The 17,435-nt window shown below is 37.7% G+C and overlaps 1 protein-coding gene across 1 annotated transcript in view; it reads right to left on the bottom strand.

The window, feature by feature from the left end:
* LOC150081240 (syntaxin-binding protein 5-like) overlaps positions 1-17,435 on the bottom strand; it is a 416,184-nt gene that overhangs the window by 177,793 nt on the left and 220,956 nt on the right. The window contains exon 15 of the mRNA XM_090379469.1: positions 14,295-14,335. Within this exon, the coding sequence (XP_090235595.1) occupies positions 14,295-14,335 (41 nt within the window). The remainder of the gene's footprint in view (positions 1-14,294; positions 14,336-17,435) is intronic.

Here is a 17,435-nt window from a genome sequence, read left to right as displayed (position 1 = left end):
GAAATGATGAGACCAAGGCAGATTACGAGAAATCCTTGGCAAAAGATGCTAAGAAAAACAGCAAGGATTTCTTTACTTATATAAACTCTAAAAGGAAGGGGATGAATCTGATTGGTCCACTTGACATCGATGGTTCGACTGTTGATGATCCTGCTCAGATAGCAAACAAACTGAATGAGTATTTTGCATCTACATTCACACGTGAGGAATTATTAAGGTTTGAAAATGGCAGAAGGTTATCAAATTGTAGCAAGATACTTAATGATTTTGTAATAACTGAGAGCAAAGTGGAAGAGAAATTGTTGAAGTTAAACGTAAGAAAAGCACCTGGGGTGAATGGGAGCTATCCAGTTATTTGGTTTGTTATTTGGTTTTTTAGGAGCATTAGCAACTAAGGCCATATTGCTTCGGGATATGCGGTGGTCATTTCCTGACCTTTCCGCATCCTCCGTATTTGGTGGTGACAGGCTCGAACCCCGGTCTAATCAAGAAGCGTGTGCTACGCACTGCTGCTCCTTCCCACCTGGCTACGGAGGCGGCGAAATATCCAGTTATATTAAAGGAGGCGGCAAAGCAACTAAGCAAACCCTTAGCCATAATTATGAGAGCATCCTTGGACTCAGGGGAGCTTCCCACGGACTGGAGATGTGCAAATGTATCCCCAATTCACAAAGGGGGATCGAAGGGTGACACGAGTAAATACAGACCAGTTAGTTTAACTTCTGTTCCGGGTAAAATAATGGAGTCACTGGTTAAAGATGCATTGCAGGATCATCTAGACAAGACTGCAGCAATAATTCAGACACAGCATGGGTTTGTTAAGGGAAAGTCTTGTCTGACAAATTTGATTGGTTATTATGATGTGGTTACAAAGGAACTGGATGCGAAAAATAATTTTGATATCATATATTTGGATTTCAGGAAAGCTTTTGACACTGTTGCGCATGGAAGACTATTGTACAAATTGGAGCAGAATGGTATTAAGGGTAAGTTGCTACAATGGATAAAAGGATGGTTAAGTGCTAGAAGACAGAGGGTGGTAATCAATGGGCGCTGCTCTTCTTGGACTAATGTTATTAGTGGAGTCCCACAGGGTTCGGTGTTAGGTCCACTGTTGTTTTGTATATTTATCAATGATATTGATGAAGGTATATCAGGCTTAATGTCGAAGTTTGCAGATGATACAAAGGTTGGCAGGGTTGTTAATGACAGTAATGGCAGTGTGCTACTGCAACAGGATCTAGATAATTTGGGCAGATGGGCTAAGAAGTGGCAACTGAAGTTTAACCTTGACAAATGCAAAGTACTACATATGGGTAGAAGTAACCCCAGAGAAACGTACCAACTGTGTGGTACTACACTTAAGGTGGTAGAAAATGAAAAAGACCTGGGAGTAATTGTGCAGTCAGATATGAAGTTTTCTGAGCAATGCAGACAGGCTGCCAGGGCAGGTCATGGGGTTTTGTCAATGATATATAGGAATTTTGCTAGCAGGGAAAAGGAGGTGATTATCCCTCTGTATAAGGCAATGGTCAGGCCACGGCTTGAGTACTGCATACTGGTCTGGAGGCCTCATTTTAGGAAGGATGTAGATTTCCTTGAGCGTGTACAGAGAAGGGCAACAAGATTGGTGAGGGGAATGAAGGGATCCTCTTACCAAGAGAGGCTTAAGTTCTGCAAATTGCAGTGGCTGGAGACTAGGCACCTGCGCGGTGATCTGATTGAGGTATATAAGGCCTTGAATGGGTTGAGCACGCTGAATTCTGATGGGATCCTTCCACTTGTTCAGATTACGAACCTAAGGGGGCATAAATTCAAATTAAGAAAGGACAGATGTAGAATAGATGTGCGGAAATTTTCCTTTAGCCAGCGGGTGGTTAATTGCTGGAACAAACTTCCATCTGTCGTTGTGGAAGTTGATAGGTTGAATAAATTTAAGGAGGAACTGGACAGGCATTTGGAGGGAATGGTGTGATTTTTTTTTTTTTTTTTTTTGGCTGATGCCAAAACGTATGAGCTTATGCAGCATGCATAAGCTCATACATTTGCTTTCTTGCATCACATGCCACTACTACTACTACTAGTACCAAATATTATTTCTGGTCAGGGCTCCGAATGGGCTGGAGCCCATTGCAATACCATTTTGCACAGATGTGGGAAACTACTGGCGGTGTCCCCCACCCAAACGCTATAAAATACCATTTTGGTTCACTGCATGCATTGGTAATGACATAAAGATACCCGATTATTAAAATTAAAGTGTTTTATTAATGAACAGTGCATTTTATAAAATTTTCTTTTTCATTGTGCTTTCAGTAATTTGATTCAACATGCAACCATTTCTACACATTTTTCATAAACACTGAAGTTGAAAATGCAAATTGACAGATGTATATAGTTATAAATGACAATAACTGTTCAATGCTTGTATGAAGAGTTCTGGCTGCACTCAACCAAAAATCTATTAAGCTGGCTTATTAAGTAATGTCTAAAATTGCATATACCAGTGTGTGTGTGTGTGTGTGTGCGCGTGTGTACACAAATGGGTTCATAATCCAAAGAAGCCAAATGTTCTGTAATAACAGATGTTTCTAGAAGAACAGTTTCTACAGGCAAGAAAGTTATTCAGGGAATGAGTTATAACACTCTGCTAAAACCATTTCCAGTGTTTTTTTCTTTTTTTATTGTATCCTCAGTTTTGCCTTTAAAGATGAATGCATTTATCCTCTTCTCTTGTTTCTTAAATTAACTTTATTTAGGATACTAAAATATGAGCTAAACAAGCTAATTCAAGCAACCACACCAAGTAATCAAAACAATATTTAAAGTTCAGAAGAAGAGTCCTTTGGAGAAAAACAATTTTCCACCAGAAATGTTCTTACTTCATCGTTAATTTTAAAATTCTACTTTAATTTTCTCAATGAAATCCAGCATACTACAGAATGTAAGAGCAGATGCTGGTGTTTACTGCCTATCTGTTCACAAAACGTTGAAAATTCATGAATTCAGTGTTCAAGATTTAATATAATTAACAATTAACAGCTTCAAGTGTTGCTTTAAGAAGAGGTTTCATACCTTTTGCAGCTAAGGCTACCCTATGAATGCTGCAGTGATTCCATTTCGCAGAAGGGGCTACAGGTTGAACAGGTGCAACAAGGCCAGAATGCTTCCTTGACACGGAACAGATACCATCAGTACTTAGGCCAGCACATATGGTCCATTCAACGCTGTTCTCCTGAATCAACGCTTTATGTATGTTGAATATTTCTTCAGCAGTAGTTCAAGTGGGCAAGGATCTACAAAATAAAAAGTCCTCATGCATAAAGCCACTATATTCGTATCTAATGAATGCTACCATGTTTGCATTATCAGCTACATCAGTGCTTTCATCTAATTGTAGCATATAAAACTGGCTTTTTTGTACTCTTTCTGTTAATGTTTCTTTGGCATTGTCAGGCATTTCTTCAATTCTACATTTAATAGTTTTATTTGACAAGGGAATAAGTAAAAGTTCTTTTTTTACAAGTTTGATCTCTTAGCATACTTGGCATGCTTTTCACTGTGGGAAGTATCAAATCTTCTTCAACAATATGTGCAGCTCCCTTTTTTTTGTTGATTGATCCAGGTACTGACTTCCATAAAGCCTTTGGTTAATATCCATTGCAGTTTTGTATTTAAAAATAAATTCATGTTGTTTGTTAAGTTCTTTATGTTGAGTTTTAAAATGTCTCTCTAGTTTATGATTTCATGGTTGTATTGGGAAAGTTCTACATTTCAGCAAAAGCTGTTCCAATGTTTTAGAATTTGTATGCAAGAAACAGCTTGATCCTATGGTACACCATTGTGATACAAAATATTTCACACAAATACTTTAAAAAAAATTCTTTTAGGTGTTAATTGTATTATTCCCCTGTCTGTTTGTATAGCCTAACAGTCTCATTCTCAGTTTGTAATAGCCTAACTGTCTGTATTTATTAACGATATTGATGAAGGTATCTCAGGCTTAATGTCTAAGTTAGCAGATGATACAAAGGTTGGCAAGATGGGTAATGACAATAATGAAGGTATGCTGCTGCAACAAGATCTAGAAAAATTAGGCTGGGAAATGGCAATTGAAGCTTAACATAGACAAATGCAAGGACCAAGTATTAATTGTGCAGTCAGATATGAAGTTCTGTGAGCAGTGCCAACAGGCTGTCAGGAAAGCTCATGGGGTTTTGTCAATGGTAAACAGGAATTTTGCTAGCAGGGATAAGGAAGTGATTATCTCACTGTAATCAATGGTCAGGCCACATGTTGAGTATTGCTTACAGGGCTGGAGGTGTCATTTTAGGAAGGATGTAGACCTGCTGGAATGTGCACAGAAAAGGCAACAAGACTGGTGAGAGGAACAAAAGGGTGCTCTTATCAAGAAAGGTTTCAATTCTGTAAATTACAGCGTCTGGAGCATAGGCACCCGTGAGGTGATCTGACTGAGGTGTTTAAGGCTTTGAATGGCTTGAGCAAACTCAATGCTGATGGAATTCTTCCTCTTGCTCAGCTATGCACATGAAGGGGTATATTTCAAATTGAAGGAGGATGGTTTCAAAATACACTGGTGTTCAAAGAAAGTGCATTACCTATGAATTTCACATTTCTAATCCTCCTATAGAGAACTGAGTATTTTGCAATGGTATGTCACATTAATGACTAGCATCACAAATAGAAATATAAACAAAAGATATTTATTAATAGTTAAGGCAAAGCTAAGTAATATTTGATAAGTGCTCTCAAAATATTCCAAAATGAGCATCTGCAACCTTTATACAACAGTTTTGGTAAACATGACAATTATGGCTGAAATGTTATCAGAAGCCCTAAATTTGCTTCAGTTTATCATTTTAAATGGAAAACAATGAAAAGTTCACCAGGTGCAAACTAATATTCAGTTGAACGGCCTCTGGCCCTGATGACAGCAGCACACGGTCGAGGCATTGAAAAGATCAATTTCTGAAGATAATCAACTGATAGTTTGTGGTTCCAAACACGAATTATGGCTTCCTGAAGTTCATGAAGGGTCTTTGGTTTCTTTCTGGCAACTGCAGATTCCACATGATCCCAACAGTTCTCTATAGGATTCAGGTCCGGGCTGTTTCCTGGCCAGCTAAGAGTTGTAATGGACAGTTCTTCCAACCATTTTTTTACCTGTAACAAATGTAAATGTATTACTGTCGAACCTGTAATGCAGAAAAGAAGCTAAAGTTACTACAGAAGTACCTACTTACACTTTTCGCCTGATGACAAGAAACAGAGTTGTCCTGAAAGATGCAGTTGCTTGGCAGGTTGAAATGGTCTCTAATGGTTGGCAGCAATTTGCCTTCCAACATAGACAGGTATCCATTGGCATTTACAGAACCTTTTATAAACTGTAGGTGAGCTATTCCGCGATACGAAATGCACCCCCATATCGTTTGGCTGGTAGGGAATTTCACTGTAAACACCATACAGTCTGAATGGTATTCTTCACCACATCTACGGCAAATCGTTTGTCTCCCATCAGAGCGATGCAGGTTGAATTTCTTCTCATCTGAGAAAATAACTGACTTCCACTGCTCATGGGTCCATTTGACGTGCTCCTTACACCAAATTAATTGATTTTCATTTTTTGTTTGAGGAAGAGCTTCTTCTTAGGACGACAGGCTACAAGTCCAATTTTGAAGAGGCATCTTCTGACTGTTACTGTACTTGCTACCACTCCTGTATGTTCTTCCCATTCTCTTTTCAGCTCAGACGAAGAAGCTTTATGGTTTTTAAGGCATAAGCGCTTCAAATCGTGGTCCTGTTTTGGTGTAGAGACTCGTTTGCATCCTGTTTCTTTTTTCCTATCAGCAGAACCAGTATTCTTGAGTTTATAAAGCAATCTACTCACTGTCGACTGATTACAAGACACTCTATAAGCAATATGATGGGAAGAACATCCTTCCTCACGTAAAGCAACAATAGCACTCTTTCTTCATGGTGTCAACTCCACATAACTCAGCATCCTAACACAAGCAAGGAATGACTGCAACTCTTGCAGAGTGTGCTTATATAGCTGTAAGTAACAGCTGATGCAATATTATGTCATCACTTATGCGTGTCAATCTTATCTGATGCAATCTGTAAGAAAATATTGCCATATACTTACGTTATTCTGACGACAGTTACAATTTTAAGGGGTGATGCACTTTCTTTGAACACCAGTGTAGATGTACGAAAGTTTTCCTTCAGCCAATGGGGGGGGGGGTTATTGCTGGAACAAGTTTCCATCCATTGTTTTGCGGAAGTGGATAATTTTATTAAGTTCAAGGAGGAACTAGACAAACTATTGGAGGCAAGAGATAGGTGAAATGGGATTTTTTTTTTTTTTTTTGTTGGCTGATGCTGTATATCTACTGACTATCAGCAATTAACAGTAGTTCAAAGTACATCTACTGACTATTAGCAATTAGACTAATAGTATTAGCAATATGATGCAAGGAAGCCATGTGCTTATACAGCTCCAGTCAACAAAAACTTCATTTGTCCGTTCTTCCAATAATTTGTCCAAACATTCCTTAAATTTATTCAAAGAACAGGCCTCCAAACAACATTAGCTGGAAGTTTATTCCAAGAATTGATTACTCCTAACTGAATAGAAATTTCTGTATATCTATTCTGCAAAAATCATTTTACAATTTAAATTTATGCCCCCTTGTGTATGTTACCCAAGAATGAGTTTTTGGATTGCTTTGGTTTTTCAATGACCTATGCATATAGGTCACTTGGTCAAAAGTCCATATTATAAAAGGTGTAGTTAGTCAGAAATTAAAAGTATAATCCAATAAGCACGTTAAAAAAGTTTTTTTAAAAATTAAAAACAGTTGACACATGCCTGTCAGATAAAGTCTGACTGAGTGTGTATAGGGCTGAGTTCCATGACTAAAAGTGATAAAATAAAAGATGCTTGTGTTAATAACATGGACACTCAGACAAAATATGTTGAACAGTTAAAATGGTGCCACAATTTTCACACATAGGGAGGTCATCAGTCCACAGAGAAAAAAAATGTTTAAGATGACTGTGTGTAGGCAAACAAGAAGGTTATTCCTTTATCTATGGTTACTGCACAGAACGAACAGCCATGTTTTGATTACAGATTTAATCTGATATAACTTGTTTATGAATTGTCCATGCCATAGCTGTCGATTACACTGGGAGTGTAATCTATTACATATTATCCACCTGTAGTGTATATAGTAGAATTTGCAGTGGCAAATGATGCAAGCTTATATAGCATCAGCAATAAAAAGAAACAAAAAAACTGAACTGTCCATCCCCTCTAGTAATTTGTTTAATTCTTCCTTAAATATATTCAAACAACTCACTAATTTTTGCATATCTATCCTGCAATCAACTTTTTTTTTTCAATTTAAACTTATGTTTCCTTATTTATGTATCCTAGAAAGAATAAGGATGCCATCAGCATTCAGTTTACCCAATCCACTTATAAGGGACTAGCAAGCTGGGATTGTTCTAGGGTCAGCAGATGCTGGGGCCAAATTGGTAATTATGCCAATCTGGCCTCAGCATCTGCTCTACCAGGATATCCCTGATCCTAACATGGCTTGGATCCAGTGGAAGTTGAACATGGATTCACAAAGGGAATGAAACTTCTGATGAGCCATGGACAGAACTGGATGAGGATTATATCTTATTGCAAGTTATCACTGAGTCTGAATATACTATAGACTTTTGTAAATACAGTCCATTCCGGTTATTTGGGACACATCAGGACTAGTGCATTTTGGCACGATTAAGCAGCTGCCCCAATTATCTGAAGTTTCACGTAAATAGTTAAAAATACAATGTACCCTCCTTTACAATTGATTCACTGTACAATCAAATCATGTTACAATGAACTCACCATAGTAAAGTATCGTTCACTATATGATGTGGAGTAAGCGCCGGTCATTGTGATCACGTTTGTGAATTGAATTTTAATTCTATTAAACAGCAATTCTACAATGTCCAAGCATTGTAGACAGGTTGCAAGGAAGGCCCATGGTGTCCTGTTGATGATTTATCGAACATTTGCTAGTAGAGATAAGGACGTCATAATCCCATTATATAAGGCTATTGTTAAACCACACTTGGAATACTGTGTTCAAGTGTGGAGACTGCACCTAAAAAAACCAAGCTTCGTGAAAGGGTGAGACAGGTAACCTGCCTGGTGAGATTGGCAAAATGACATCCTTATTAGGAAACACTTCGAATATGTAGGTTGCACAGCTTGAAAACTAGGCACCTTGGAGTCAACTTGACTGAGGTGTTTAAGGCTCTGAGGGGCAATACTAAAATGAATAAAGATTAAATTTCCAAAATTATAAATTATCCTAGGGCTAACGTAAAGAAAGCCAACACGAGAACCACGGCAAACTCTCGGAAACTTACCAGACAAATTGTTTGCAGGTACTGCAGTTTCTACCTGCATCATCGGTAAACATACTGAGTGTTACAGTACGTAGCAACAGCACAAGTCGAGAATGATATATTGATTGACATGACAGAGTATATAATGATTAGTTTTTTTCATTATTAAAAGCAGATTATTAAAGTTCATGAGTGTTTTCACTATTAAAAAAACCATATTACTGATTTCTTTGTAAGTTTTTAAGGTTAGGTTTCCTAACCTAATCTTAAAGGATAGGTTAGGAAAAAAAATGAAAAGGTTACTTTATTTTTCTTTATATTTCATAACCTGACCTAAAGAATAGGTTGGGAAATAATAGGAAAAGAAAGAAAGATTCTTTATATATATATATATATATATGCGCACACACGCACACGCACACGCACACACCAATATATTATTCTCTATTTCTACTGCTGATACCAATAACACGCAATGTCTGTTTACCGAGAATGCAGGGAGACACTGTGGTAGCGGCAAACACTGGTAAGTGTCTAGTAGTTTGCCATGGTTCTCGTGTTGGCTTTCTTTACCTTCACTACTACTACTATCATATTAGGGTGAAATTCCAGATGCTTTCAAATTTATTTCTAATTTGACGTCGGTGGTCTGTACCGGTCAAGTAAATCCAACAGTAAATCCTTAAATCCAGCAGTTTTCAAACCCACCTAACACTGCCTTGGTGGCATAAGTAAATATTCTTGCACCCTTCTATCTAAGTGCATCCTATCCCTGTAGAAACACTCTCCTGTTAACAAGCATAGACTATGCTGAGAAAAATTCTACCCCACGAGCCTTGCACAGTCTCTTCAGGGCAGAATTCGTTGACAAGACAAATATAGGACTTTGCTGAAAAAAATGTCAAGAGTTAGGTCAGAATGTGTATGTCTGCAATTGCAAAGTACTGCATATGGGCAGCAGTAATCCAAGAGAAACATACCAACTGTGTGGTACTACACTCAGGGAGGTGGAGAATGAAAAAGACCTGGGGATAATTGTGCAGTCGGATATGGCATTCTCTGAGCAGTGCAGACGGGCTGCCAGAGCAGGTCATGGAGTTTTGCCAATGATATATAGGAATTTTGCTAGCAGGGACAAGGAGGTGATTATACTTTTGTATAAGGCAATGGTCAGGCCACACCTTGAGTACTGCATACAGGTCTGGAGGCCTCATTTTAGGAAGGATGTAGAGTTGCTAAAATGAGTACAGAGAGGGGCAACAAGATTGGTGAGAGTAACAAAGGGGTTCTCTTACCAGGAGAGTATAAAAATTCTGTCAGTTGCAGAATCTGGAGACTAGGCACCTGCAAAGTGATCTGATTGAAGTGTACAAGGTCTTGAATGGTTTGAGCAGGCTGAATGCTGATGGGATACTTCCACTTATTGAGATTAAGAACCTGAGGGGGGCATAGATTCATTAGCATTAGCATTAGTAGAGGCATTTGATGCAAGAAAGCAAGCTTATGCAGCATCAGCCAAAAAAAAAAAAAAAAAAACCCACTTCCACTTCACCCCTCTGTTCGTTCAAAATACCTGTCCAGCTGAGCCTTAAACTTATTTAGGCTATCAACCTCCACCACAAGGGATGGAAGTCTGTTCCACCAACCAACCACCCGCTGGCTAAAGGCAAATTTCCTCACATCTATCCTACATCTGTCTTTCCTCAATTTGAATTTATGCCCTCTCAGGTAATTTTTCTGAGCTAGAGGAAGAATCCCATCAGCATTGAGCATGCTTAAACCATTCAAGGCTTTATACACCTCTATCAGATCACCTCGCTGGTGCCTAGTCTCCAGACACTGTAATTTGCAAAACTTAAGCCTTTCTTCGTAAGAGCACCCCTTTGTTCCATTCACTAATCTTGTTGCCCTTCTCTGTACTCGTTCCAGCAGATCTACATCCTTCTTGAAATGAGGCCTCCAGACCTGTATACAGTACTCTAGGTGTGGCCTGACCATTGCCTTATACAATGGAATAATCACCTCCTTATCCCTGCTGGAAAAATTCCTGTATATCATTGACAATACTCCATGAGCTACTCTTGCCGCCTGTCTCCACTGCTCAGAGAACTTCATATCTGCCTGCACAACCACCCCCAAGTCCGTTTCATTCTCTACCACTGTCAGTGTAGTACCACAGAGTTGATACGTTGCTCTGGGGTTGCTGTTTCCCATGTGTAGTACTTTACATTTGTCAATGTTAAGCTTCATTTGCCACCTCTCAGCCCATCTGCTCAACCTTTCCAGATCCTGTTGCAGCAGCATAGTGTCAGTAGTGTCCTTGACAACCCTGCCAACCTTTGTATCATCTGCAAACTTGGACATTAAGCTTGATATACCATCATCAATATCATTTATAAATACAGAAAACAATAATGGACCCAACACTGAGCCCTGAGGGACTCCACTAATAACATTAGTCCCCGATGAGCAGTGTCCACTGATTACCACTCTCTGTCTTCTCCCCCTCAACCACCCCTTTATCCATAGCAGCAATTTGCCTCCAATGTCACACTGCTCCAATTTGTGTAGCAGTCTTCCATGTGCAACAGTATCAAAAGCCTTTCTAAGATCCAAGTATATAATATCAAAGTTATTCCCTGCATCCAGTTCTTTTGTGACTGCATCATAATATCCAATCAAGTTGGTCAGGCAAGACTTCCCCTTAACAAAACCATGCTGTGTCTGAGCTATAACTGAAGTCTTGTCTAAATGATCCTGCAGTGCTTCTTTAACCAGTGCCTCCATTAATTTTCCTGGAACAGAAGTTAAGCTCACAGGTCTATAATTACTTGTGTCAGCCTTTGATCCTCCTTTGTGAATTGGGGTGGTCACATTTGCACATTTCCAGTCTATGGGTACCTCCCCTGAGTCCAAGGAAGCTCTCATAATTATGGCTAAGTGTTTGCTTACTTCCTTTGCTGCCTCCTTTAATATAACTGGATAGATCCCATCCACCCCGGGTGCCTTTCTTGTGTTTATCTTCAACAGTTTCTCCTCCACTTTACTCCCAGTTATTTCAAGATTCTGTAGCTTACTGCCAGAGTTGAATACACCTCTGGCATTCCCCTTGCTGAATAACTCCTCATGTGTGAATGTCGATGCAAAATATTCATTTAGATTGTTAGCTACCTGAGCAGGATCATCAACAGTTGACCCATCAATATCAAGTGGACCATTCTGATTCATCCCCTTCCTTCTAGAGTTAACATAAGTAAAGAACTCTTTGCTGTTTTTCTTTGCATCCCTTGCCAAGGATTTCTCGTAATCTGCCTTTGCCTGCCTAACCTCCTTTGTAACTTGGTTGCATATCAACTTGTATCTATCATAGGCTTCTGTGTCATGTGTTAATTTGTAAGTATCCCATGCATTTTTCTTCTCTGCCATATGCCTCATTAGTTCATCTGACATCCATTTTGGCCTAAACCTTGAACAATATTTCTTAGTTGGTATGTAAAGCCTAGTAGCTTCCAAGATAAGTTCTTTGAATGCTTCCCATTTTGAATTTGCTGTTGGTAACATCATCAGTTGGTCCCACTGTATAGAATTTAAATACTGTCTCAGTCCATCGTAGTCGCCTTTACAAAAGCAATAACCCTTCCCTTTACCCCTAATGGTAGTTACCTCTTTGAGTAAATCCCACTTCAGCACACTGTGATCACTGCCACCTAGTGGTTCGTTTATCTGCAGATTCTTAATGCATGAAGAATCACTGCTGATAATCAAATCAAGAGTATTACTCCCTCTAGTTGCCTACCGAACATGCTGATGTAGAAAACAATCATCCAATAAATCCACAAAAGCCCTGCTAGTGTGTGAGTAACCAGCCCCCAAATTCCAGTCAATATCTGGGAAATTAAAATCTCCCATTATAAGACTCTCTGATTTACTGGCCCACTCTATTTCCCTGTACAGTTCCTTATTATACTCATCAGAGTCATTAGGCCTATAGCACACTCCTACTCTCAATTTTGATCTCCCAATGCTTATGTAACACCAAACTGACCCAACACTGCACTGTCCGGCGATGTTGACTGGCTTCACTTCCTTGGTTTTTATGTGTTTCTTAACTAATAGCATAACCCCTCCCCCCTTCCTATCCTGTCTATCCTTTCTGTAGACGTTGTACTCCCCAAATTGCAGTTCTGCATCCCTTATATCTGTGTGACACCACGTCTCTGATATCCCAACAATATCTGCCTTTGATGTTTTGAGCAATACCTCAAATTCATCAAATTTATTTACTAAACTCCTAGCATTGGTGTACACGCAAGTATACCTGCACCTGTTTCTATTCTTAGCTACCCTAACACAACCCATGTGTTTACTTGTACCGCAATGGCTCCCAGCAGTCTCTGAAATACCATGCATCTTGTGTTCCAGGCTTCTGCTCATTCTAATAGAAGCAGTGCAAGAATCTCTTTCACCTCTGCCAGTGGCTACTGTCAATCTATTGGTCTTTGTCTCCCCCCAAGCTAGCAGTTTTCCGACCCACCTAACACTGCCTCGATAGCATCAGCAAATATTCTTGCACCCTTTCTATTTAAGTGTATCCCATCCCTGTAGAAGCAATCTCTCCTGTTAACAAGTACAGTCCAGGCTGAAAAAAATTCTACCCCTTGAGCCTTGCACAATCTTTCCAGGTTGAGGAAAGACAGTTGTAGAATAGATGTGAAGAAGTTTGCACTTAGCCAGTGGGTAATTTATTGCTGGAACAGACTTCCATCTGTTGTTGTGGAAGTTGATAGCTTAAATAAATTTAAAGCTGAACTATACAAACATTTGGAGTGACTTGGATGGGTGAAATGGGAAGGGTTTTTTTTTTTTTTTTTTTTTTTGCTGATGCTCTATAAGCTTGCTTTCTTGCATCATATCCCTCAACTAATGCTAATTCTGCCCAGACACAATAGGAGGGATTACATGCTAAAAGCCTTGTGTATTAACTCAGGACTTGAGGGAATCTGCAAAGCTCTGGTGGCGGAAGACTTATCAGCATGGCCTGCATTTGTAAGTGTTTGAGGAAGTTTACATAGTGTTTGTGCCACCTGGTCAAGAGGCCCATAAAAATTATGGGCCTCCTGACCAGGTGGCACAAACACTATGTAAAGCTACCATCAGTGCCGGACCAAGGTATTTGTGCACCTCAGGCAGAATGATTTTTCAGCACCCTTTACTAAGGATATAGATATTTTTGCCTTGCTATTCTTCTGTTTTTGGCACCTCGGGCAAGGGCCCTGCTAGCCCATACCCTAATTAGGCACCGGCTACCATGTAAAAGTAAAGTCACTCTAATATTTATCCTATTTTCACTTATTCTATTATTAATATAAATATTTTTATATTAATTTATGTAAATTATAAATATAAGAGTTTTGTACAGTCTTGTATAGTGACATGAAGTTCTCTGAGCAGTGCAAACAGGTGGCTGGTTACAGATCCTGGGGTTCTGTCAATGATATACAGAAATTTTGGCAGCAGAAACAAGATGATTATCCTATTGTATAGTGATGATAAATGTAGGGTGAAAAACAAGGATTTCATTCTAGTTTTTCACCCTTCATTTATAGTACAGACAAGAAAAAAAAAAAGACCTAATATTTCTGGACATCTTTTTAAAATTGTTTTCTCAGTATCTGATTTTTGAGAAAAAATTAAAACTAAGAATTGCAACATCAATACTGTTTTCTTTACTATACAAAATAGAAGCCTTCTATAGCATACAGGTATGTATAGTATAAACATGAAAATTGCATCTCTTTCTAAAAATCCTATTTATATGGAAATACAGAAGTTCACATATTTAAAGAGGTACTTAGAGAACTCACCAGATGAAGCATCCCAGAACTTTAATGATCCATCAGAATGCCTGAAATAAAAAAAAAAAATGAATAATTTAAAATGTTGCAAAAAATTTGAGCATTTCACATGCCAAATTTTCTAAAGAGTATATATCAACTGGTTACATTTTACTGCAGAATTGGAACTTGCAATGGTTATTTAAAAGTATGGTAACAAATAAGCTCTCAAAATGTTTAACTAAATTTAAATATCACTAATATAATTGTGCAGAAGATCAACAAAACCTAAATTTTCCTAAGGAAAAAAAAAAATTGCGAAACAATATTTATGAAAAATCAGAAACTGAAAAACTCAATTGCCAATTTGTTCTGATGTTATTTTTTTGATTATATAACTTAAATAATTATTTTAGAAATAAACAAGGCATTATCTTTTATTCAGTCAGTAGTATTTCTTCTTTACCAATTCTCCTTATGCACATAAATTATGAAATGATACGTTAAAACAAGATTATATAATTTAAAATAATTTAAAACTTGTGTTCCTCACTATTGGCACATGGGCAGTCCAATACTCCAGGATCACAGAGGTGAACCCCAATAAGTTTAAAATTAATTAAAATTATGTAATCTTGTTTTAACGTGTCATTTTGTAATTTTTTTTTGCATAAGGAGAATTGGTAAAGAAGAAATCCTACTGACTGAATAAAACTCCTTGTTTATTTCTAAAATATTAATAGAACGTAGAAAAAATTGAGCTTATGTAAGCTCTCATTTATGTAGTATATAACTTAAATAATTATATAGATATGCAAGCTCTAAATACACAGGCCCTAAAGAGGGATCCAAGAAAAACTGAAGTGGAAGTCAATTCATTAGCTGTCAGTACTTTCTCCCACTCTAAATAATGAGACAGAAGGGAAGGTTTCATGCTGCTGTTTGCAAGTATTGCTCCACAATAACACAGTGCAGCTGAAGATGCTCTTTATCCCCAGTAAATGAAAAATCAAAACTGATCATCATATTTTCTTACCTAAATTTTGTTTTTGAAGGTCCAGCACTTTCTTGATTATGCTGCACTATATATGAGTTCAGAATTAGATAACTGCAGTTAACATGTTTGACTAAAACCAGCTTATAATGAAGTTGTAATACTATCACTAAGTCAAGAAACATTCTTATTTTTTTACAGGATTTACTTCTTTAAGATGCATAAAATAGAGACAAGTATAATACAATGCCAGTAATGCACTTAATATTTTCATGTGAAATTAATGAGTAATGATATAACTGTAGACTGAACAGTCATACAAGTCTGCAAAAGATGGAAGATATTGTTTGACTGTTCATACTGAGCAAGCAATTGTAATTCAAAATTTGATTGCAGGGGAGTTAAGATGTTTGTTTGTTATTTGGTTTTTAGGAGCATTAGCAACTAAGGCCATATTGCTCCAGGGATATGTGGTGGTCATTCCCTGACTTTGACTTTTCCGCATCCTCTGTATTTGGTGGGCACGAGGTCGAATACCAGTCTAATCAAGAAGTGTGTGCTACGCACTGCTGCTCCTGCCCACCTGGCTAGGGAGGCACCTGGGAGTTAAAAAATGTACAACCTTGTTTTTTTCCCCTTTGTTTCAAGGAAACAAAAATAATGGTACAAACTGCAGAAACAGAAAAATGAAAAGGATGCCATTACTGAATTTTCCTTGTGAACAATAAATTGATATGCTGATTTTAAGCAATCTGATTCTTGAGTAATAAGAAGAATAAGCAAGTTGAATTGTGTAATTTGTAACTATGAGCTGTATGCCATTAGATCATATTTAATGTACCACTGAGTGACAGAGGTTAAAACTGAAAATTAAAAAAAAAAAAAAAAAAAAAAAAATCATATACAATTAAGAATGCCCAAGAACATCCACACATAGAACTGTTTTAATAAATGTAAACATGTAGGTATAAAGAGAGCTTCTGAGTGTTGCCTGCAATCTTTGTTAGCTTACCACTTATAAAAACAGTTGTATATAATGAAGTTCTTGTGTGTGTTCATAATAACTGCATAATTTTTAATTTGCAGAGTTTTAATAGCATCATGCAATAATAATGTAAAATTACAATTAATTCAACAAAAAAAAAAGGAGAGAACCAGTGGGAAGAGGTTGGCTTTTCTTTTTACATTACATAAGAGTGCAAAAAAATATGGCATGCAAAATTTACAGATTGATAAAAAGATAAAGAGCACTGAAGCCTTTACAGCTACAAGTTGATCTGTAATGAAGCCACAGAATGGGTCAGGCTGGCTAAGAGGAAAAAGAATGGGACAAAGCTTTTACACATACTCATATTTGAGTAGAAAATAAAGAATGAATCAAATCACACCTCTGTTTAACAGGTGAAGGGAAGTCTTGGTTAAATCCAGCTGACATGAATGAATTAGCATTAGCAGTGGCAAATTATGCAAGAAAGCAAGCTTATGAAGAATCAGCCAAAAAAAAAAAAAAAAAGAAAACACAACACCTTCCATTTCACCTATTCATCTTCTCCAACAGATTGTCTAGCTCTTCCTTGAATTTATTTAAACCATCAACTTCCACAACAACAGATGGAAGCGTGTTCCAACAATAAACTACCTTGGCTAAAGGCAAACTTCCACACATCTATTCTGCAACAGTCCTTCCTCAATTTGAATTTCTGGCCCCTTATGTGTGGTCTAAGCAAGAGGAAGAGTCCTATCAGCACTGAGCTTGCTCAATCCATTCAAAGCCTTAAACACTCAATCAGATCACCTCGCAGGTGCCTAAGTCTCCAGATGCTGCAATTTCCAGAATTGAAGCCTTTCTTGGTAAGAGCACTGCTTTGTTCTCCTCAGGGGCAGATTAAGGATGAAATAGGCTCCGGGCCATTTTTAAATTTGAGGCCCCTTTAATATATATATATACACACACACACATACATATAAATACAACATGTTTTTTAAAAAAAAAAAAAAAAAAAAAAAAACTTTGTTTTTAGAGAGTTTTATTCATCTATACATTGATACATATTTTTCTGTCATCTGTAAAAACTATTATTATTATTAGAAATTTTTATCACTACTTTAGAAAATATTTACACCGAAAATAAGGCTCCTCTTTTGGGTAAGGCCACTGCCGTAGCATTATCGTGACC

Source organism: Mastigoproctus giganteus, chromosome 8 (assembly GCF_048544385.1).
Source record: "Mastigoproctus giganteus isolate SK-2022 chromosome 8, ASM4854438v1, whole genome shotgun sequence".
Taxonomy (NCBI): Eukaryota; Metazoa; Arthropoda; class Arachnida; order Uropygi; family Thelyphonidae; genus Mastigoproctus; species Mastigoproctus giganteus.
The sequence above is the reverse complement of the archived record's forward strand: the minus strand, read 5'-3'. Positions and strand labels throughout refer to the sequence as shown.